This window comes from Cibotium barometz, chromosome 29, assembly GCF_041138505.1.
Source record: "Cibotium barometz isolate CiBa-2024 chromosome 29, ASM4113850v1, whole genome shotgun sequence".
Classification (NCBI taxonomy): Eukaryota; Viridiplantae; Streptophyta; class Polypodiopsida; order Cyatheales; family Cibotiaceae; genus Cibotium; species Cibotium barometz.
The window spans coordinates 13,650,310-13,674,317 of record NC_141074.1 but is presented as its reverse complement, the minus strand read 5'-3'; the positions used below and the strand labels follow the sequence as shown (position 1 = coordinate 13,674,317).

The window sequence follows — 24,008 nt, the reverse complement described above, 5'->3', positions numbered from 1 at the left end:
ATGGAGGATGAAGAGGGGGAGGCGGAGGGGGCAGAGGGGGGCGGAGGGTGGGGAGGCAAGAAAGAGGGAGATGGAGACGGCTGGAAGTGCTCCACTGGATAGGAAGGGTGCTGAGAGGGGCCAGCTCGCCTCTCTGGAATCTGAGAACCTAAGGAGGAGTCTTGGCGACGTAACGGCCGCCAGACTGGAGGGGCTAGAGGTGGGACCCTCGCAGTGACTGGGAGTGGTCCATCATCGACGGGTGGGTGCTACGATAAATGCTCAAAACAGTTCTCTGACAGAACTGCATCCTTCTATACTCTGCAAACCTGGCGCGCACGATGACCCAGCTCAGCTCTAGAAGTCGGCTGATGGCCCTAGCGCCGGCCAACAGTTTGCCACTCTCCAGCAGCAGAGTCATCCGCAATCAGGTCCTAGTGCTCAATTGCCTAAGGGCCTGCATCTCTCCTTGCCCCTTGATGATGATTTGAGCTGTGGCTGAGGGGGGGTAACCACCAGAGGTGGTCTCCTAGACTGTCGCCGAGGGCAGGCTCTGGCAAGGTGTCCATCTGCCTGCAAATGAAACATTAGCCTAGGAGACCTTAGTACTCCACTCTGTGCATGATGGGGGCTCCCTGGAGGCAAGGAAGGGATACGACGTTGTGAGGTGATGTGCAGCAATCAATCTTTGCCTCTACAACTCCTCTCTGTCTGTAGCGGACTGGGATGCCCGTCGTGCAGGCAAACTAAATCACTAGGGTAGTATACCCTTAGGAGTTGGCACGGGCTAGGGAGATGGCAACCTCTCTGTCCCACTCCATTATGCACTCACACAGACTCAAGAATGGAACACCACACAAGAGCTACCTCAGTGACATACACGCAACACAAGATAGAAGTAGGCAAAAGTTGGCACATCACAAGACCATGTATTGCATTGGGGATCCTAGAGTCTCTGTATATGCAATGGGCGTGGCCCCCTGGGCTATCACGAGCCAAGTGCTAATAGTGGTCACTGACAGATGCCGTTGGAGTAGGTGAGAGGCGCTGAGCAGAAGTAGGTGAGCACCGCTTTGTCGATCAAGTGGGTAGCCAAACTTGGGGAGTGGAAGCCGCCGGAGATTCTCACCGTGTGTGGCTGGTGGTTGGCCTTGTGGGTGCCCTTGTGGTTCACAAACTTGGGGTGCTGTCTTGGGGGTGCCCGATCTTGGGGGTTCACAAGCTTGGGTGCCCGATCTTGGGGGTTCACGAGCTTAGGGGTGTCGACCACGAGAGTGAGGGTGGCTACAGGCCCCCCACCAATTAATCCGTTCACCGTCCCGGTGAACACAGAAGCGAAGAGACAGATGTTGAGGTGCAGCGGCAAGTGGACCACCACAAGCAAGAGACAGTGCTGAAGAAGTAGGACCACCATAGGTCCAAGACGGTGGAGAAGTAAGACCACCATAGGCACAAGAGGTTGGCGAGGAGGCAGGACACCATATGTTCATTCCTCGAGAATTCACCGAGAGAAAGAAAGAAAGAAAGAAAGTTGTATTAACGTCTTCAAAAGGCCAAAATGACCTATGCGACCAAAAGGTTACATCAATATCCATGAGGTACATAATCTTGGGTACAAAATAGTAATAAAGAAAGGAGAAATGAAATGAAATGAAATGTTATATTAACGTCTTCAAAAGGCCATAATGACCTATGAGACCAAAAGTTACATCATGGTGGATCTGATACAATGTCTGGATAAAAAAACCCAGAAAATGAAAAAATAAAGATGATACTACTGGCACCTAAAAAATGAAACTGGAACTGGAAGGTACACTATGGAGGTACCTCCATCTCGTAATATGTGCCGCATCGGACACTGGCGGATCTCCTCAATATCCTGTGTGGTCAGCACCCTGACTGGGTGTCTCGCATGCCTCGCAAGAATAATCCGAATCTGCCGCTGCAACATCCGTCTATGCTGGGATGCCCTCCTCCGTGGTCGTGGGCGTCTGGACCACCCAAGCTCAATCGCACGATCAATCAGTGTACCTCTGGTGTGGGCGGTATCCATGTCCTGCTGCTGCTGTGGTCCATCTGGCGCAGTGATGGCCGGACTAGAGAGAGAGAGAGAGAGAATGCTTTTATCTGGGATGCTTATTTGGCTAGGAGGCTTTCTTATTAGTGTACAGGTTTGCATGGTCATGATCCTTTAGAGGATATTTTGTGGGGGTTTTTTTGGGGCCATAGGTTCTGTGTGAGCCATGTGGCTGATGTACATTTTTACATATAATATAAAACACCATTTCACGAAAAAAAAAAAAGAGAGAGAGAGAGAGAACTATCCACCACACGATGTAGAAGTAGAGAGAGAAGGGAAGAGAAACATCCACCACAAGATAGAGCGAGAGAACTATCCACCACAGGATGTAGAAGTAGAGAGAGAAGGAAAGAGAAACATCCACCACAAGATAGAGAGGGAAAGGAAAAGAATTATCCACCACAGGATACAAAGGGAGAGAGAGAGGGAGGAAAATACACCACAAGATTTAAAACAAGAAAGAGGGAGAATTTACCACGAGTTGGAGACAAAAAGAAAGAAAGCTATATTAACGTCTACTAGAGGCCGAACTCGACCTACGAGACAAATCAATGTACAACTGTCAATGTCTTCTGGATGTCCAGAAAGAAAAAAAGGGCAAAATGAACATGAAATAAAGTATGAAAGTACTTAGCTAGTGGGGGTGTGTGATGGATGGAGCACTACTGCTAGAGGCTCAGCAACCTATATGCGTAGGGTATACAAGAATGCAATGCAAATCTGTCTAGCTCCAACCAGTACCATAATGGGGGTGTAATATGTGATACATAGGCGATGGCGAGGCAAAAATACCTCGGAGCATGATCTCCATGTGTGAGTGTAAGTGAGCTAGCCGCTCCTGGATATGGTGCTGATGTCAAGCCCGTATCTCTGTGATCTCCCTCTGATATAGTCTAGGAGTCTAGTAGCCTGGTGCTCTCAGTCTCCGTCTGGCTCGAAGGTCCGCAGCGCGCTTAAGTGTAACCCCCTCCTGTGTCAAGGTAGGCACTAGGATAGATCTCTAGAAGAAATCAATGAGCTGGAGCTGTCGCCCACCTCTCCCTGTGGTATGAGTCCGTATCAATGTCTCTCTGTGGCGCTGTGTCTCTAACAAGAACTGGCCAAATCTGCGCTGGTCTGCGGACTCCATGATCTAGCGGAGTGAGAGATGTCCACTGAAGATGGTGGTGTATCTCTCTCTAATGACACTATATGCTCTGCATTTGCATACATAATGTTCCTCACTCTGAACCTCCTCCTGGCATAGTCTACATATCCTCTCTGCTCTGGGGATCCGTGCTGCCCTACCTGCCTCAATCTCAAGCTGGTGTGATGACACTCTGAGCTGGCCAATCGTCACTCGGGCACTGTGAGGCATGTACACATCCATGTATCCAGGTCTCTATGTGAATCCATCCGCTGAGATACGCATAAACTGATCTCTGTGTGGTATAGCATCTTCGGCGGTAGAGACTGACTGGGTGTAATCCAAGTCTCTTGAGTATATCACTCCCATAAATCCTACCGAAGGACTCTGTTCCTCTCACTGTGAGAGAGCTGGATGTGTGGTGCATGTATATCATACTGGAAAGGTGGCAGGTGATCTATGTCGAGACCATGCTGATTGAGCCACTGTATCATCTGTGAATACCATGATCTCCTATCTCCACTCTCTGCGAGCTACCTGGACGCCTCAAAAGCTCTATGTGAGAGTCGATCTGATGGCATATCTCTGATCCTCTGTATGAAGCAAATCGTCTGGAAGAGGGCCTCTACTAGCATAGGAGGTGCAACAAACTCCGTCCGGAAAATGTCATGTGGGACGGAGGGTTTGCTGCGAATCATCCGTGAGAGCATGAGAATCTGAGGCCTCTCGATCTGAGACCATGTGGAAATGGCGAGCCCAGGTGCCCATACTGATGTAGCATACATCAAAGCAAGGGTGACTAGTGTGTCAAACAACCACCCCTTCGTGTGGGGCTCCTGGAAGTAGGCCGGGTGACACTGTCTCTCTAACATGGCCAGAGCTACATACCCTCGTGTGAGTCTATCCCTGGCTGTATGCTGTACTGGAAGGGGGGAGTGCCTCCATCTGCATACCATGCATGCCAAACCAAGTGCCTACCTGTGCATACCAGCACTCTGTATCTCCCTCAAGTGTCAACTATCTCAAGGACTCCAGGGCTAAGAGAGAGAGAAATGAAATGATATATTAACATCTCTAAGAGGCCATAATGGCCTATGAGACCAAATCTGAGAGTATCTGATGTTGGTGTCTCATCAAAGAGAACAACTAAATGAAACTAAAAAGTACAATAAACTGATTGTCTTATAGTTATAAGAACTGTAAGTAAGACTCCTAGATGATATTGAGTAGAAAATACTAGAAAATGTATATCAAGTAGATCCATGTATGCTAATCAATTGAAGTGCTGCCCTCTCCTAAGATCAAATATCTCTGCCATGGGGCTGTCTAGAATGGAGAGGTCGTAGAAGCGAGGTAGGCGCCTCCGATGCCCAGCAATAATGGCTCTGATCTGGCAATGGTGAGGATGCCGTGGTCGGGATCCTGGTGGGCATGGCCAACGAGCACGACATAAGATGACTGCTCTATTAGTGGTGACTCCCTGGGAGCGTGGCCGATGCCCTGATGGCCCAATGGAGGAGGTATCAAGAGGTGTGTGGGCTGGGTTGCTGATGTTGGTGCCGAAGAAATCTGTCAGGATCCTCTGTCTAGGTACATCATGGGCTGGGTTGCTGGTGCTGGTGCTGGTGCCGAAGAAATCTGTCAGGATCCTTTGTCTAGAGAGAGAGAAACCACAAAATTTAAGAGATGTATAACAAAATAAAAGAGAAAATAAAGGAAAACCAATTCCAGAAGAGAGATATTGAGAATTTATTTGATGGTCCACACCTCTAGAACTGCATGAATCAGGTTGGCAACCCTCCTGCTTGACCTCAACAGCTGTGGAGGCCGACCTCTGCACCATGGTGACCTTGAAGGTGGTAGAGCAATGGGTGTAGCGATACACATAGACCGGTGGAAGCTGGTGAAGTTAGCGAAGAGGGAGCGAGTCACTAGATGGCGAACTCAAAGGCAATTTGGAGCGGCGACCAACATTTGAATGGGCCCGTGATGGGGAAAGAGCGCCAGTGATGGTTGGGAAGATGACAAGTGGGTGCCGTTGAAGAAAAAAAATCACCACATGTGCACCGAACGGAATTAGTGAAGGTGCCACCTGATGTGTGCGAAGGAGCACCACTGAACCAAAGTGATTGAGTAGAGGCAACAATCAACACAAGCCATCGGCAACACTGCCCCCACTAGCAATCACTCACAGATGAGTCGTACCAAGCTTTGCACCCTGACAGTTCTGCATAGCCGCGCACTGCAGAGCTGACCAAGCTTGTTTAGTGAACAAGGCTCATGAAATACCAGTGCCGCCTGCCATGCTGTGTGAGGAAGGTGAAGGCCACCAGACACAAAAGCGTAAAACTACAAAATGACAAAAAGACTGGGAGAGCTGCAGTTGAGAAGACCACCAGCCACACAAGGTGGGAATCCCCAGCGGCTCCCACTTCCCAAGTTTGGCTACCCACTTGATCGACGAAGCGGTGCTCACCTACTTGTGCTCGGCGCCTCTCACCTATTCCAAGGGCATCTGTCAGTGACCACTTTTAGCACTTGGCTAGTGATAGCCCAGGGGGCCACGCCCATTGTATATAGAGAGACTCTAGGATCCCCAATGCAATACATGGTCTTGTCATGTCCCAACTTTTGCCTACTTCTATCTTGTGTTGCGTGTATGTCACTGAGGTAGCTCTTGTGTGGTGTTCCATTCTTGAGTCTGTGTGAGTGCGTAGTGGAGTGGGACAGAGAGATTGCTATGTCCCTAGCCCGTGACAACTCCTGAGGGTATACTGCCCTAGAGAGGACCCTCACCAACATTAGCTGAACCAACATGAACTTCCCAAGAATTCACAATGATTTTTATTCCAAATAAGCAGAAATGGTATAATGCTAGATATTGGGTAAGTGTACCCCCAACCGACAAGCAAGCCAATGACACACTTGAATGGAATAAAGCCACAACTCTTAGCCTCACACATAAAGTCCCATAAGAATGATAATTAACCAACCATCACCATAGCCATCCCAAGGAAGACGAACACTGTTGATATATAGCAAGAAAACTTGATTTTATACAAAAGACCACTACTGCAAGCGTAAAAATACAAAATGACGAAAAGACTGGGTGAGCTGCAGTTGAGAAGACCACCAGCCACACAAGGTGGGAATCTCCAGCGGCTCCCACTTCCCAAGTTTGGCTACCCACTTGATCGACGAAGCGGTGCTCACCTACTTGGGCTCGGCGCCTCTCACCTACTCCAACGGCATCTGTCAGTGACCACTTTTAGCACTTGGCTAGTGATAGCCCAGGGGGCCACGCCCATTGTATATAGAGAGACTCTAGGATCCCCAATGCAATACATGGTCTTGTCATGTCCCAACTTTTGCCTACTTCTATCTTGTGTTGCGTGTATGTCACTGAGGTAGCTCTTGTGTGGTGTTCCATTCTTGAGTCTGTGTGAGTGCGTAGTGGAGTGGGACAGAGAGATTGCCATGTCCCTAGCCCGTGCCAACTCCTGAGGGTATATTGCCCTAGAGAGGACCCTCACCAACATTAGCTGAACCAACATGAACCTCCCAAGAATTCACAATGATTTTTATTCCAAATAAGCAGAAATGGTATAATGCTAGATATTGGGTAAGTGTACCCCCAACTGACAAGCAAGCCAATGACACACTTGAATGGAATAAAGCCACAACTCTTAGCCTCACACATAAAGTCCCATAAGAATGATAATTAACCAACCATCACCATAGCCATCCCAAGGAAGATGAACACTGTTGATATATAGGAAGAAAACTTGATTTTATACAAAAGACCACTGCTGGCTATATCCATGAGATAGATACATGACTTTGCTTACCCAAAGATACAAGATATCCATGTAAAGTTAATTACTATCCACATCTTCTTCTTCCACTATTTCTGCATCGATGACCCAATCTGGTAGATCCACAGTTCTTCCCTCCTTGCTATTCTTTGATGCCAACGGTGCCAGCTACCTTCACATGCTTTCTATTCTGCTTCTTCACGGTCCTCAAATGGTGGCATCACCCTTCTCAATTTGCTCCGTCGCACTTGCTATATTAGCCTTGCCCACTTCTTCTTAGAGATTAAGAACCTCCTGGCGACTAGTTCCTTCGCAGATTCTCCTTACTCTCGTCACCTTCAACATGCCAATTTTATTAAGTGCTGGCCACTAAGGTGTTGAATACCTTAGCAAAACCCTTCAAACGCCTTTGTACAATACCTTATATACACGAAAAAAAACTACCTTGTTACCACTATTAGCCAATCAAAATATTGATCATGCCTTAATGCTACCTAATCTCGGCCATCACCAAGCCTTACCTCGTCAAAAGCCCCAAAAAGATAGCCTTTCTGATGATAAATTCCTGAAGTGATGAACCACCCATACAATGCATCAAGCACAATGCTATAAATATACAAAATGTCAAGATGCATTTCAAAGTACAACCCTCTTTACTCTGATGAACAAACATGCTATAATACCTACCCTAAGTACAAACCAACCATCATTGCTTGACACACAAATACCAGAGCTCTATACATATATACATGTTTTTTTGGTTTGTTTTTCCAACCTCACAACGTGAGGCACTATCTCCGGCGAGGCAATACAGATGCAAAGGGATGGAATCCCGATTGCCCGTGCAAGGGACGAAGCGGCAATGGGGAGGGATTCCATCACTCTCCCAATGGCTCCACCAATCACCATGAGAAGAGGAAGGTATTCCTTGCCAAGGCCTAGGAAGCAGATTGTCACGGGAAAGCCTGCAACGCCAGCCACTGGGTCAGATGAGGGATCGAAACCGTGCTGCCACCTCGCAAAGAAGGCCTGGGCCGTCCACAGTGCGACGGGGCTCATCTGCATGACTATTTGATGTCGTTGGCGAGTCAAACTATACCTGGTAGTAGCCGCGCCCCAAAGGATGAATGTCTATAATCTTTGTAGGCGCTCCAAGGAGGCTAGCCTGTAAAAGATCTCTGAGTTGTCCACGCACCGAGCAAATACATACAATCTTGCTAACCAGAGTGGAAGCCTCTAGAGAGGCAACTGTCGCGCGAGGAGCTGGAAGTCTGCTTCTAAGAAGGATAGGCAAGGGAAGGCAGCCTCGGTCGGGGATGACCAAGCAGCTACCATAGAGCCCTCCTGAGGGGGGTGTAGACCAAAAGGGGCCGCGACTTGCCAAGTCTATGCATTGTGATAGGTTGGCGAACACCCATCTTGATGTTGATTTATTTGGATTTAATCACACTTCTTTGCATGCAAGTGAATTGCCTCTTAGGATTATTTAACCTTAAAAAATATCAAGGTTTTTTTTTTATTTAAACCTTTTTTTTTCTTTTGCACGTCTCGGCTGGCGGCATTTCAAATCTGCAGGTCTGCGATGGACTCGTTGCCGGCTACTCTGTAGGACAACCAGATGGCCTCGTTGAAGGATGCTTCAGACTGATGGCTTGCTTACGTAGGGCTGCTGCACTGGCAGCTGCTTTGCTTCAAGGTTCAAGTGGCTTGTTTCAGTGTTCTGATATGAAGATGGCCCTCCAACGTTTTAAGAGCGACAATGGTATGTACTGCAAGTTGGTGGCTTCTTGTTCACACAGCCAATTACGCTGGACTGCTGGAGGCGAGGGCCACTTCTTGCTGCAGGCCTTTGACTGCTCCATTGCGTATGCTTCAGGCGCTTCAACACCAACTGCAATGGGCCAGACGTTTGTGCGCACAACTATCACACAACTACCCAGGATCAAAGAGGGAGGCCATCGCTCCGTACCAATCTGTTGGCTGAAAATGGAGTGCCATGCTAGAGCTCCTAGGATGATTACCACTCCAGCCATATACTGTTGTACTCACTGTCACTTTTGTACTCCCCCATATTCATGTATTCATGTATCCATGTACTCATGTACCCCATTTTGACTAGTAGCATTAGCTTCCCACTCTCCCTAGTTGCTGCTTCCGGATGCTCCCTACTGATGTATTGTAGGGCTAGATACTTACCTTCAGTTCTTTCTTTTCTTTTCCAGACAGTGTATCAGATGTCACATGGTTGTAACTTTGGTCTCATAGGTCACTTTGGCCTTTTGAAGACGTTAATATAACATTTCATTTCTCTCTCTCTCACATACACACATTAACATGTGCAAGAAGCAATAGAGAAGAACACACGAGATGTTGCTATTCCATTATTTCATGAAGAATACACACGTACAAATGATGAAGGTGATTGTTGGATTCAACCAACCATTCATGTGAACACCATCATCCATGCCCTTTCATATCATCCCCACACTCGTGCACACTAGCACCTCTTCATATCATTTATCAATCATACAATTGAACCTTATTAGATTTTATTTTCTATCCTTTGCTCTAGGCAAAGCTTGAATTACACACACATTACACTTTGATTTTCTACATAGACAGTATCTTAACACCAAGAAAATCCCTAGTTTTCTGGCTTGACCCTAGCCATGTAAGTGGGTGATTACAAAGACGTGGAGGACAGAGAGATGGAGGGGGGCTGAAGACATGATTCTCTGCTTCTCCTGCATATACTAGGCAAAAACAACCACCTCAATCATGCAAAGTACCATCAGACCCAAAGCAATCCAAGCCTCTCCACAGGTCCAGTTAAGCACTTGCCCAAGGGAGAGGACTTCCTTCCGCACGCACAAGTGGGGAAAAAAAGAGGAAAAGAAGGGGAGAAGGGGGGGGGGGAGAGAGAGAGAGAGAGAGAGAGAGAGAGAGAGATGAAATGAAATGATATATTAGCGTCTTCAGAAGGCCAAAATGACCTATGAGACCAAAAAGGTTACAACAATTGGTGGATCTGATACAATGTCTGTGTAAGAAAAGCTAAAAACAACTAAACAACTAACTGAAACTGAAACAACTATGAGGAAAAGTACGGTACTAGGAGCTCCTAATGGATAACATCTGGGAGGAAAACTCCAGCAACAAAGGTAAGCATCATACACATCCCTATCCAAAGATGTCTCTCATCGGTCGATGGCGGATATCCTCAATGTCCTCCATGGTGAGTACTCTGACTGGACGTCTCCCATGCCGTGCTAGTATGGTCCTGATCCTCTTTTGTAGTCTCCGCCGGTGTCGAGATGGGCCTCTCATCTTGGGGCGCCTGGACCGCCCCAGCTCTATAGCCCGATCAATCAGTGCCTGAGACACAACTCTCTGCCTCTCATTGCATACTAGGCACAAACGACCACTACATGCAATCCAAGCCCCTTTGCAGGTCTAGCTAGGCACGAGCCTGAGGGAGGGACTTCCCATGGTGCGGGCAAAAGGAGGAAGAAGAAGGGGGGGGGGGGGGGGGGGGGGGGGGGGGGGAGGTTGGAGGGGGGCGCATTGATACAGACCCAATAAGTCTGTATTCATCAATGCAGAAACTTCATGAACTAAATCCTACTTAGAATCAAAGGAAATGGGCAAAAGGGTGTAATCAACTAATAAAAAATTACACACACCCCCCCCCCAAAAAAAAAATAAATAAATAAATATTAACTTTAGAAGCAAGATATTTTTCACACTTAAAATCAAAAGATTGCAGCACACAACCTTTGATAGGATCGTCAACAGAGTACCATTCAGCCCAAGGATACTCTTCATCCCATTGCACCTTTGCAGCTATATCACCTTCGTAGTTTTCCACTGGCTTAACTGAAGGTGATGCAGCATCTTCAGTTTGGACACTCTCAAAGCCTGGCATTGGTGTACGATAAGTCAACCTCATCGTAAATCGTACTTTACCGTCATACTCGGGAGCAGAATCTGGTAGAGAGAAAGCCTGCAATGTTTTTGGTTATATTCCAAATGATTTCCAAGCCCTAGTCTAATTATAAGCGTCATGGCAAAACCAATGCCTTCTCATAAAGATCAAGAAACATATCCAATAATATATCCAGCCAAACATTCATGATACAAAGCCTCAGTTAATTCACCAACCAGCTTTGTGATGAAAAGATCATAAAGGCCTTCCAAATGCATCAGCTTCACTGGCACCTGGCTTCCAATGCGATCTGCCTCAAAGCTCCTGCAATATGGGCCCCTCATACCTTGTATACCCTTGTATGCCTTGCGAGTGGGGTCATGCACAGGAACAAATGCAGGCCAGATACTGCATAATCCATGTTGATCTTTTAAAAAGGCATTCACAAAAACAATTAAATTAAAACGTTACGGCACACATAAAGAAGAAATGCTCAATTTTATCCAACAAGCTCTAGCTTTACTAGGAGATAAATAGTACCAGCTAATAAATCCACAAAGCACAAGGAAAAGTAATGCATGGACCCACTGATACCACACAATCCAAAACAAAATCAAAGTTAAAACAAAATACTGGTTCATAGTGCATCTTACAGCCAGTGGCATACAGCCTCATGCAGATTCACATCATGAGACCAGCTTCACCACCCACTATGAGGAGGATGGCACTACTCTTGATCTGACTGTCACGGTGGCCCACCAGGAGCCCATGACACAGTGGGATACAACAATTCCGTCCAACTCCGCTAAGAGCTGGCCGGTAGCATCAGTAGCATGGCAGCCTAGCAGATTTGGCTGGCAGCCTGGCCCCCTGCCACAAGACAGAAACTCCTCTTGCAAAGACAGCCCAATCCATCTGGAATGACCTCATCCATACCCTTAGCCGCAGTGGGAGTTCACTCCAGGACAGCTCCAGATCCATTAAGACCAACAACAGGCAGCTCTTCTACGCATCTCAAGTCCCCATACCTTTCTTATCTGGGGGTGAGGATGGGATTACTTTGCACTAAATCCATAGTGTGGCTCCCCTCCCCCTCATCTGCAGCCTCCCTCTGAAAGCGGGTCAGCCATGGAAAGAGCACCAGCCCCCACTTTTTACAAAATTACACCTCTTTAGAGCTTTAGAGGGTTCTTATCTAACATTTCATGTGTACAAAATTTTAATTGATCTTTTTAAAAAAACTACCAATTGCGTACTTGAGCAAGGACCATAACATGGATAGCCTTCTACACATCTGAAGTCCCCGGACCTTTCTTGTCCGGTGGTGAGGATTGGATTATTTTGCACTAAATCCATAGTGTGGCTCTTCTACGCATGTAATACCAACAGGAAGCTCTTCTACGGATCTCAAGTTGGAAAGAGCACCAGCCCCCTCTTTTTCCAAACTTATACCTCTTTAGAGGGTTGTTATCTAACATTTCATGTGTACAAAATTTTAACTGATCTTTTTCAGGAAAAAAGAACTACCGGTTGCACTCTTGAGCAAGGACTACAACATGGATAGCCTAGGAGCTTGATTGTAACCACAACATGGATAGCCTAGGAGCTTGATTGTAAGAACCGACGACCCCGAAAGAAAAACATAAACGTCTAACAAAAGACCACAAGGGTCTATGAGACGATGGTCGTTGATGCAAAATACTTCTAATATGCACAATGGCATATAACATGAAAACCATGAAACCAAAGACTGACAAACACATACAACAAAGTGGTCATAAAAAGAGAGCAAAACTTGAGTCTAGAGTGTGCACACAAGTAGGGGTATCTATTGCATCTTCAGATCAAGGTAATGACTCTGACTCTCAAGAATGATGAGAGTTTGCATCCATGTTTTGGCAAGTCCTATCAAAGTCATTGCTAAGAGAAATTCAATCAACTCAGTCCTTCAAGTCTAACCTTGCATGACTGTTTTTAAAACCCCACAAAAGACCAAAAATGCAATTGGCCTGAAAGCAAGAAAAGCAGAGTGAGTAGAAAAAGAATTATATACCTAGATGAATCCAGGAACATGCCCAAATTCACCTTTTACAAACGTGCATGTTATATACTCATGGTAGTCAACCCACAAGACTATATAACTATCAACTCCATCATGCATAGTATGGACTAGATACTACGACATCCCCACAAACGTCATCAGTGCCCAATAGTGGGTGCAGAACTCTGTATCAAGATATGCTCTCTCTCTCTCTCTCTCTCTCTCTCTCTCTCTCTCTCTCACACACACACACACACATAAGAGCATATATTCACACAAAGCGCTTTGTATTGAGTTTCTGTCAAACCTTCGGAGATGCAGGGCAGACTCAGCGATAATGAAGTAGCAAATAGAAAGAATTAGTACAGCAAATAAGTAGTTGATAGGGCAAATGCACCGCTAAAGATAGAAAGAATAAGCTGTTGGAATTAGGGTTGCAGGAATGCACACACAACTTCAAGAAGATGAGGAAGCTTGAGCACAACACAGTAGTGTATTATGAGTGCCAAAAATGAAAGATAACAAGCCCTAGAAGATAATGGGCGTATATACAATGCACGGGGGAAAAAACCTCCTAGTGAGGGAAAAAGTGCCCCGGCGGTCCTAAGTGTGTTCACACACATCACTACTATAATATGGTAACAAATCCCCCCTGGAGTGATGCGGTGAACAAGAGCTAGCACTCATGTATAGGGAAGTGTCTAGCTATGTGGACGAATCCACAAAAGGGAGTAATCCCAAAGCTTTGCGAAAAGCTTCGAACTTCTCACGAGGCAGAGCCTTTGTGAAAAGGTCTGCAAGGTTATCCTGTGTTGGCACATAAGCCAAACTGATCTCTCCTGCAGAGAGTCTCTCCCTGACATAATGGTAGTGCACCTCAATGTGCTTCGTACGAGCATGGAACACTGGGTTCCGCGCAACTGCCAATGCGCTCTGACTGTCAGTGAAGATGGTGGTGGCAGATGGCTGCCCAACACCCAAATCAGCCATAAGGCGTCTGAGCCACACACACTCAACCGTAGCTGTGAAAGCTGCCCTGTACTCAGCTTCACAACTAGAAGTGGCCACAGTAGGCTGCTTCTTGCTCAACCATGATATGCATGAGCTTCCAAGCATGAAGCAAAAACCACTCGTGGACACGCGTGTGTCATAACAACCAGCCCAGTCAGAATCTGAAAAAACATGTAAATCTGGCGACAATGATCCCCCCTTGGGATAAAACAACCCAAGATGCCGAGTACCACTCAAATAGCGAAAGATACGCTTCACTGCCTGCCAATGCTTAATGCCTGGGCTATGCATAAATCTGCTCACCTGTGAGACTGCAAACTGAATGTCTGGCCTCGTAATGCATACATAAATGAGGCAACCAACAGCTGTCTGATAGAGTGTGACATCAAAGTGATCTCCAACATCATGAAGACTCAACTTCAAACCTGTCTCCATTGGAGTAGCAATAGGCTTGCAGTCTTCAAGGCCAAATCTCCGCAACAATGTTTCAATATACTTTGTCTGACACAAAGCAATACCTCCATCACACTGCTTAAATTGTATCCCCAAATAATGATGCAAATGCCCCAAATCTGACATCTCAAAAGAGGCATTCAAATCAGCCTTAAAATCAGCAATATGACTCTCATTTGGTCCTGTGAGCAGCATGTCATCGACATAGAGAGCAATGATTAGATGTACACCATCCACACGTTTAACATACAAAGTGCTTTCAGTTGGACTATTCTGAAACCCATGTGCAGTCAAATATGCATGTATTTTTTCATACCAAGCTCGTGGAGCTTGCTTTAAACCATATAAAGCCTTTTTTAACCTGCACACTTTGTTTTCCTGCCCTCTTTGAACAAAACCACGAGGCTGCGATACATACACCTCCTCATGCAAATCTCCATTTAAGAACGCAGTCTTTATGTCCAGCTGATGTACATTCCAACCATTATGAGCTGCTAATGCACAGATGCTACGAACAGTGGTCATACGACATGTGGGAGCAAAAGTCTCATCAAAATCAATGCCCTTCTCTTGAGCATAACCTTTTGCAACAAGCCTAGCCTTATGGCGATCCACTGTGCCATCAGGCTTACGCTTCAATTTGTATACCCACTTAGTGCCAATGGCCTTCTTGCCAGGGGGCAAGTCACATAAAGACCATGTACTATTCTTCATAATAGCATCGTATTCTGCTTGCATAGCAGCCATCCAATTTTCTGAACTTTGTGCCTCATCAAATGAAACAGGCTCACTTTCATCGCACATACTAGAAACAGCCAATGCATAACAATCTGACGCATAAGAGGCACCATGAGAGCCAGAACGAGTGCGACTAGACAAAGGGGCATCCAACTTGCTGTCACGCAAAGTCTGCACCAGCCATCTAGGCATATTCCTAGAGCCCTCAATCTCTTGTCTCTCATCCTCAAGTGCATCATGCACATCTGCATCAGATATAGGCTGATCTGTGCCATCATTTAAAACCTGCATAGGCTGAAAAACTGCCTCATGAGGTATTGCACTTGACTGTGCACCACTGAAAAGAGGCAACAATGTATCATAGACATCACGTGAGCTGATATCTGTCTCCTTAGTACATGAAACCAAGGGCTGAACTGCATCTTCCACAAATACAACATCACGGCTAACCAAAATGCGCTTTGTCTGTGGATGATACAAACGATAGCCTTTGCTCTCAGCACTATATCCAACAAGAATACATTTGACAGCTTTGTCATCCAATTTTCTGCGATGTTGCACAGGCACTAATGCATATGCCAGGCAACCAAAAACACGTAAATGGCCAACAGATGGCTTGCGGCTATGCCAAGCCTCATATGGAGTGACAACCTGTAATGCTTTGGTGGGACACCTGTTTAGTACATAAGTGGCACACATGACAGCCTCAAGCCAAAAACCATGTGGTAGACTTTGACTCTTAACCATACATCTTGCCATTTCCATGAGAGACCTGTTTTTTCTCTCAGCCACACCATTTTGCTGTGGTGTATACGGCACTGTACATTGGTGTTTTATCCCACGCTCAGCCAGAAATGCATTAAATTCTGAAGACATATACTCCCCCCCTCGATCTGAACGGAGGGTGCCCATCTTACTTTCTGACACATTTTCAGCCATAACCAAAAACTGTTTGAAGCACAAAAACACTTCGGACTTTGCCTTCAAAGGATATACCCATGCATGCCTGGTAAAATCATCAATGAAAGTCACGAAGTAAAGGTAGTTTCCAAATGATGGAGTTTGCATGGGACCACAAACATCACTGTGAACAAGCTGCAATCTGCGTTCAGCTCTCACTGATCCATCTTTGGGAAAGGAAGCACGCTGCATTTTACCCAATATGCAGCCCTCACAAACATGCTTGACAGGTGCCTCAAGCTTAGGCAAAGAAGACACCATTTCAGATTTCTGCAGGCGCAGCAAACTTGCAAAATTCAGATGACCAAAACGTGCATGCCACAGTTTTGCATCTGAAATAGCCTGCGTATCCATAATAGCACATGCTGAATCCTCTACACATTTGCCATCCATATTGAGCTTATACAGCCCTCGACATAGTGAACCAGATGCTACAATGATGTCACCATAAGAGAGATCATGAACAGTACATCTGTCATCCACAAATTTTACAACCAAACCTGTTTTGGCAAATGCGGAGACTGACAGCAGATTCTTTTTGATCCCTGGCACATACAATGCATCAAAAAGTGTAAAGGTGTTGCCATTTGCAACATTCAGCACAATCTGTCCAACTCCTTCAACGGGATAAGAGGAGTTATTGGCACAAGTGACAGTATTCCCTGTGGGAGCAGACTCAAGGAAAGTGAATAAACTGCGCTGCGAGGTGATATGCTTAGTGGCACCACTGTCAAAGTACCATACATCTGAATCTACTGCAGACATACATGTGTCATGCAAAGATGGGTCATAACTACACTGCGCATTGAATGCCCATTCTGTATCTAGCACAACATTAGCAGATTCATTGTTAGAAGGAGAGGCATCTGCAACAGCCATACCAGCCTCTTTCTTCTTAGCCTCTTTCGCAGCCAGCTTAGGACACGCTTTGATGACATGATCATTTCCCTTACAGTACTTGCAAAATGTCTTCTGTTTGTCACCCTTCTTCTCATCTTTGTCTTCCTTCTTTGGTTGCGCAGCATTTGCAGATTTCTGCTTACTAGAAGAAAAGCCAGCTTTACCTTTCCCGCTTCTCTGACTAGCAACGAAAGCTTGATCTGCGACACGCATAATATTCCTGTTTTGCCTTGACTGGTCTTCTTGCAGCAAAACAGAAACTAACTCCTCAAATGATAAGGCATTGGGATTGCCTTTCATCATCAAGCGAAGAGTGGAAGCAAAACCCTGATAAGAATCTGGTAGACCATTCAAAACAGTCTGCACAAGTGAACTGTCTGACAGGATTTCATCTGCAGAAATGAGCTGCTCTTTGAAATCCTTGATCTTTGTCAAAAAGCTATCCATAGAATCACCTTCGTTCATATGCTCACTCTCCAACTGTTTTCGGAGATAAGCAACACGAGCCTCATTTCTTGCCTGATACAATGTGGCAAGTACATCCCAAGCATCCTTAGAAGTCCTGCAGGAGCGAATATGTGGGATAATGGTACGTTTGACAGACAGCGCAATCAAGGCATGAGCCTGCGCATCTCTACCATCCCAACGAATCTGCTCTGCTGAAAGTGGTGGTTCTCGAACAGCTGCTACAGCACTTGTGCCTGCACCATCATCAACAGTACCTGTTTCTGATGTGTTTGCAGCATTCCCAGCCACAATAGGACGTGCATCAATACCCTGCACAATGTTCCATAACCCCTTTGCTACCAATACATGTCGCATCATATATGCCCACAATGGATAGTTGGTGCCATCCAACTTATCCTCAGCAGCCAACATGCGGAATACATCATTGTTGTCAGCCATGGCCAATGACTGTACTATTAGATGTAAATGCTGTCTGTAAGAGGTAAACCTGTATAAAATCGACCTGTGCTATGTAGCACAGCCCAAAACAGACGAATGGGCACCTGTCCTGCAGATTTTAATCTTGACAGAAAATCTGCACAGTAGGACGATTTTGCCTGCGCAGTACTTGGAATGCAAAAACGGAGGGCGAAATGACTTCAGATCAAAATTCTGAAACGAACAAGCCCTGCGGACTCTCCCACGGCATATACTAACCTGCAGACGCTCGTGAAACCTCGTTGCAATCGGAGGAGATGAAGCGGCAGGTGCCGGTGATGCTGCCCGGAAGGAGGAAGCCTGCTCTGATACCAATTGTTGGAATTAGGGTTGCAGGAATGCACACACAACTTCAAGAAGATGAGGAAGCTTGAGCACAACACAGTAGTGTATTATGAGTGCCAAAAATGAAAGATAACAAGCCCTAGAAGATAATGGGCGTATATACAATGCACGGGGGAAAAAACCTCCTAGTGAGGGAAAAAGTGCCCCGGCGGTCCTAAGTGTGTTCACACACATCACTACTATAATATGGTAACATAAGCACAATATCAACTGGCTGCAACTTGGACGAAAACTTCACAATGTGAAATCTGCATGTCCGCTAATACGGCTGAATTATATACCTAGATGAATCCAGGAACATGCCCAAATTCACCTTTTACAAACGTGCATGTTATATACTCATGGTAGTCAACCCACAAGACTATATAACTATCAACTCCATCATGCATAGTATGGACTAGATACTACGACATTCCCACAAACGTCATCAGTGCCCAATAGTGGGTGTAGAACTCTGTATCAAGATATGCTCTCACACACACACTCTACACACACACACATAAGAGCATATATTCACACAAAGCGCTTCGTACTGAGTTTCTGTCAAGCCTCCGAAGATGCAGGGCAGACTCAGCCATAATGAAGTCTAGCACTAAAGGAAGTAGCAAATAGAAAGAATTAGTACAGCAAATAAGTAGTTGATAGGGCAAATGCACCGCTAAAGATAGAAATAATAAGCACAATATCAACTGGCCGCAACTCGGACGAAAACTTCACAATGTGAAATCTGCATGTCCGCTAATACGGCTGAATTATATACCTAGATGAATCCAAGAACATGACCAAATTCACCTTTTACGAACGTGCATGTTATATACTCATGGTAGTCAAGAAAAAGAATTATTCCTAACAAGAAAAAAGGAATCAATCATTACAACAAAAAGCAGTAGACACAATAGACACACGACAGAAAAAGCAGACAGCATTGATGCTCAGTTTTTCAGGACATAAGCCCTGATCCACACATGCAACCTGAAATGAGCCGTCATCTGCACAAGCAACCTCTTTGTGCAGAAGCTGTGTGCTGGCCTGATCAGGAGCTTTTGGTCCTGTGCAGTTTATTTGCTGACAAGGCCAGAATGTGGCCTGTTGAAGCTGGTCAAACAGCTGTGTTATTTATACCCGTCCTGGGCTGTGAATTTATTACTGTTGATGGCTGAGTGTAGGCTGCCTGAAGAAACCCTAGCCAATGCACATGAAGACAGATATAAAATCCTACTGCTTGCAATGTGGTTTGAGGCTGCTTATGCTTGAAAAACTTGGTTGAAGATGTGCTTGTTCTGTTGGACATAATGCCTAAACTGTAGGGATCTCCTCGACACAATCCTTCCAAGATCTCTTAAACACGAGAAGCACAAGATTAGTATCCAAATTAAGGTTCCGCAAGCTAGCTCACCACCCAACCATAGATCCCATACACACAAGATCTCCCCCAAGCATAGGGGCTAAGGCTCAATCCATACTCACACCAGTCAGCTTGGTATCTCATACCACTAGGGAGCCATCGGTAAACTATTTGCATGAAGGATGGAGAATCAAGAGTGGATTGCATCCACTGTCTAGGTACAAACCATCCCATCACATAACAATACAATAATCCACTCTATAGGCCCATCCCACTCACATAGAACTTATAAATAGCTATAGCTTATGGGTCAGCCTTAGCTGCTATAATCAGCCTGCTTACTAATCGTTTGGGCCCCCCAACCCTCAGATTAGCCAATATAACCCTCAGGTTAGCCTTAGGTACATAACATAAACCTAGCCCTATTATCCTTTTGTCATGATAGAACTCCTTGAAAACCTTGACATGATACTTAACACGACAAGTGTTAAGTATCATGATACTTAACACAAAAAGTGTTCATCCTTTTGTCATGATTGAAAACCTTGACATGATACTTAACACGACAACTGTTCATGTCATTGTCTCATGCCTCGGCCCTCCATGGAACATCATTCCACTTTGCCATCATGCCTTCCGTGTGACGCACTGTTGAAGGGATGACACAAGCAAGTCAAAGAGATGTCTCTTACTCTTGCAAAAGGGCATGTAACCCCTTGTCATGTGAACTCACAGGATGGCATGCATTGCGTTAAAAGGTTTGCTGAGCCAATCAAAGATTGTCTGGCCAAAACATAATATTTCTTGGCTGAGAATTTGACTCTTAAGGAGCAGAAAGAACACTTAGAAGGTTTGCTAAAAGGAAAAACGATATCTTGCCAAGGAATTGAGAGAATAAGAAGCCTCTCTTTATTATTGCAGAGGCGAACCACAGCAAAGGGAGTGGGAATAACATTCTTTATAATATTATTTTCCTTGCATGGAAAACATTATGTGTATAGCAGTCCATGTCCTCCTCCAAGAATTCTGAGATACCAGCCTCATTAGAAATATTACTACAAAGCTAATTTCATTTGAAATTCCAATATAGTATCGGACACCAACCTTCCACAGTTGGAGAGAGCAATAGAAACTGCACTTAACAGGAATGTGGCCTCAGGAGCATCCAATATAACTCCACTCATGCTTATGGGTGCAATCACCTGTGTCATTCCACCAAAACAATAAAAACCTGTTACTTCCCTTTTCGCTCCTCTCTGCCCCTCTATCTTTTTCTTTTTAAATCTATCTTTGTATTTATGTGATATTTCTTTATCTTTCACTACACCACTGATACTCACGCCTGTCTCTTTATACATAAACACATACACATCATACATACCTACACACTTGCACACACATACGCACCTCCCTGCACATGCACACACATACATACAGACATGGACACATGCATGTACACCCTAGTAAATTCTCCTCATACCAAGGGTCTTGGCTCTACAAATATTTGATGTTTCTAAATATATTGTATTTTCAAAACCTAGCCATTTTTTCTTGGGAAGACTGCATTTCTTGTAATTGTCATCTGATGTGAACATAAGACTATCTAAGGTATCCCTTGACAAGCCAACCAAGAATCATATGTAGCCTCAATGGTGGGATAAACTACGTATCTGATAAGCTCTGTAAGGTAAGGCAATGAAAGCATTGAAACATATAAGACTATCTAAGGTATCCCTCGACAAGCCAACCAAGAATCATATGTAGCCTTAATGGTGGGATAAACTACACCTCTAATAAGCTCTGTAAGGCAAGGCAATGAAAGCATTGAAAAATCAAAACCAGCCACTTTTAACTGCATAGCTATGAACAAGATAATACAGGTGCCGAAAAAGCGCAAGGAGGAAGCTGAGCTGTTAGGAGCCCAAGCCGCCCCATGAGGGGTTAGAGCTACAAGCAGAACCAGATAGGCTGTGAAAAGACTGGGTAGAATGAAGAGAATTCAGGCCGCTCAAGGAAGAGGTGGGGCAGACAGTGGAAGGACTCCCACAAGGGTACGATGGAACAAAAAGTATCCTTTACTTCTGGCCAAAAACTGTGTACTCACCAGAAAATCCTGGACACCAAACCAAAGTTGCAACTGATGACTCTCCGCCTTCCAGTCATCTGTGCCACCTATAACAAAGATATTCACTTATTAATAAACAAACAGAAACTCTACAATGTGTTTATGACTAAGAAAAAGCTTTTCTAACTCCAATACAAGAACTTTAAACAGATAAACAGCTTTTTGTTTGGCTTCTTTGCCTCATATCATGTCTTTAATACACCGTGAGCAGCTGATTTGGAGTTAATGGTAAAGTAGTACCACGTCCATCAGCTTCAAAAAGGAAATCCAGCCGATAACTTTTGGTTCCATGAGCAAGGTCACTATGCACCTGACGCAATGTCCCATGACCGTCTACAACATTGGCACCTGCAGCCTGACCAGATTTACTTGTTTAGCAAGTTCCCAAACTCAGGTACCAAGTCACAGCACGAAATGTCAGCATCCCTTTGTTACCCTAAGCACCTGTTTAAGGACAGCACGATGTTCTTATCCAGAAGAAAAGTACAGGTGCAGGATGCTGAGACTTTATAAAAATCATTTAACGAAATATCGATAATTATGCTTTGGTGCACCCAGAGCTGCTCAATACAAAGTTACCTTAGTTTTTGACCAACCACGACCACTTTTCCTTGTTGAGCAATGCATATTTTCTCCAAAACCAAGTGGGAAGTAGAGCCTGTTTGTGAGGGGGGGAAGAGAGAGAGAATAATTAACATCTACAGGAGGTCAAAATGGCCTATGAGTCCAAGAAGGTGCAATGTGCATACAATCTGTAAAAGAAGATGCATAGAGCATCTCTAAGTGCTATAACAACAAAGAAAGAGAAAGTAAACTGGGTAGATCAATGTAATAAGGATATGTGTGAATAGTCTGAGGAAGCACTAGTGAGATCCGGCCATCTTTGCCTCTGCTAGGGCTGCAAGCCCACTCTCTGTCAATGCCATGGGTTTACAAAGGCAACTAGGAACTTCATCTTTTGAGGGATGAGACGGTGGTCCCTTCATGAGTCCATGAAGCATGTCCATAATCCCCCTCTGCAGTATGTGCTGGGCAGTGGATGCAGTTCCTCAAATTCTTGGTTTGCGGGATGTTGTGGATCTGTGGCATGTCTGGAGACAAGTCCATGCCAATCTGATCCTTCTCGTCCTGGCCTCTTCCGAAGCCTAGCTTTCTCAAATTTCAGCAAAACCCAATCACCTTCTTTGACTTGCATGTCCCCTCTATGCTTGTGAGCATCCATTTTATGGTTATCTTGTGACCTTGCAATGGCTGTCCGTACCTGAGCAAAGGCTACATCCAAGTCACGAACATACTCATCAGCTGCAAAAATCTCATCCTTTGTACGAAGGATGGGAGGCAAGACCACTCTGCTATAAATAATCTCAAACGGGGCCTTTCCCGTGGAGGCATGGATCGTATTGTTGTAGGCAAACTCAACAAGTGAAAGATACTTCTCCCATGCAGTCTTTTGATCTGCCACATAACACTTCAACAAATCCAACACGACTGAATTTACAGCTTCACTTTGGCCATCCGTTTGGGGATGATAAGCTGATGAAAACTCAAGTATAGTACCCATGTTATCAAATAAAGCCCTCCAGAAGAGGCTCGTAGTCCTGGGATCTCTATCCCCAACAATGGATTTAGGCATACCATGATATTTGAAAATATTAGCAAGAAAAAGCTTTACCATACGATCAACTTTAATAGTTTTCTTGACGGGCAAGAAATGAGCTTGCTTGCTAAACCTATCCACAATGGTCCAAATAGCATCATTCCCATGCTGGGATCTAGGCAAGTCCATAATAAAATCCATAGTATTACTTTCCCAAGGTTGCAAGGGAATAGGCAATGGCTGAAGCAAACCTGGAGGTTTTTGCCTGTCAAATTTCACCTTTTGACAAGTAATACATGCACGTACATATGCCTCAATGTCTTTACGCATGCTTGGCCAAAAGAAATCTCTCTCAATCATGCGTTTAGTGGGCATGATACCTCTATGACCAGCATAAGGTGGAGCGTGACATTCCTCCATAACCTTTGGACGCATATCCTTCACCACACATAAGCAATTATCCTTCATAAGATAACCCTTCTTTGATCACATAAGAGGCATGTGAGTGACCCATAGTGACAGGGGGACGGCGGGACGCCCACGTGGGACGTGGGAACGCCGTCCCGACTAACGGCAGTTGCGTAACGGCGGCAGGACAGCCTAGGGGACGGAACGGACGGGAC

At 45.2% G+C, this 24,008-nt stretch overlaps 1 protein-coding gene across 3 annotated transcripts in view; it reads right to left on the bottom strand.

The window, feature by feature from the left end:
- The window catches only part of LOC147621871 (Rab3 GTPase-activating protein catalytic protein), a 121,109-nt gene that overhangs the window by 58,377 nt on the left and 38,724 nt on the right, over positions 1-24,008 (bottom strand). Inside the window, exons 4-9 of one of the 3 annotated variants that reach the window (XM_086822889.1) lie at positions 22,368-22,446; positions 22,029-22,143; positions 21,768-21,835; positions 20,768-20,865; positions 11,162-11,333; positions 10,775-11,003 (exon numbers count right to left, since the gene is read on the bottom strand). In XM_086822889.1, the coding sequence (XP_086679015.1) occupies positions 10,775-11,003; positions 11,162-11,333; positions 20,768-20,865; positions 21,768-21,835; positions 22,029-22,143; positions 22,368-22,446 (761 nt within the window). The remainder of the gene's footprint in view (positions 1-10,774; positions 11,004-11,161; positions 11,334-20,767; positions 20,866-21,767; positions 21,836-22,028; positions 22,144-22,367; positions 22,447-24,008) is intronic. The other 2 variants (XM_086822890.1, XM_086822891.1) reach the window with 2 other exon arrangements.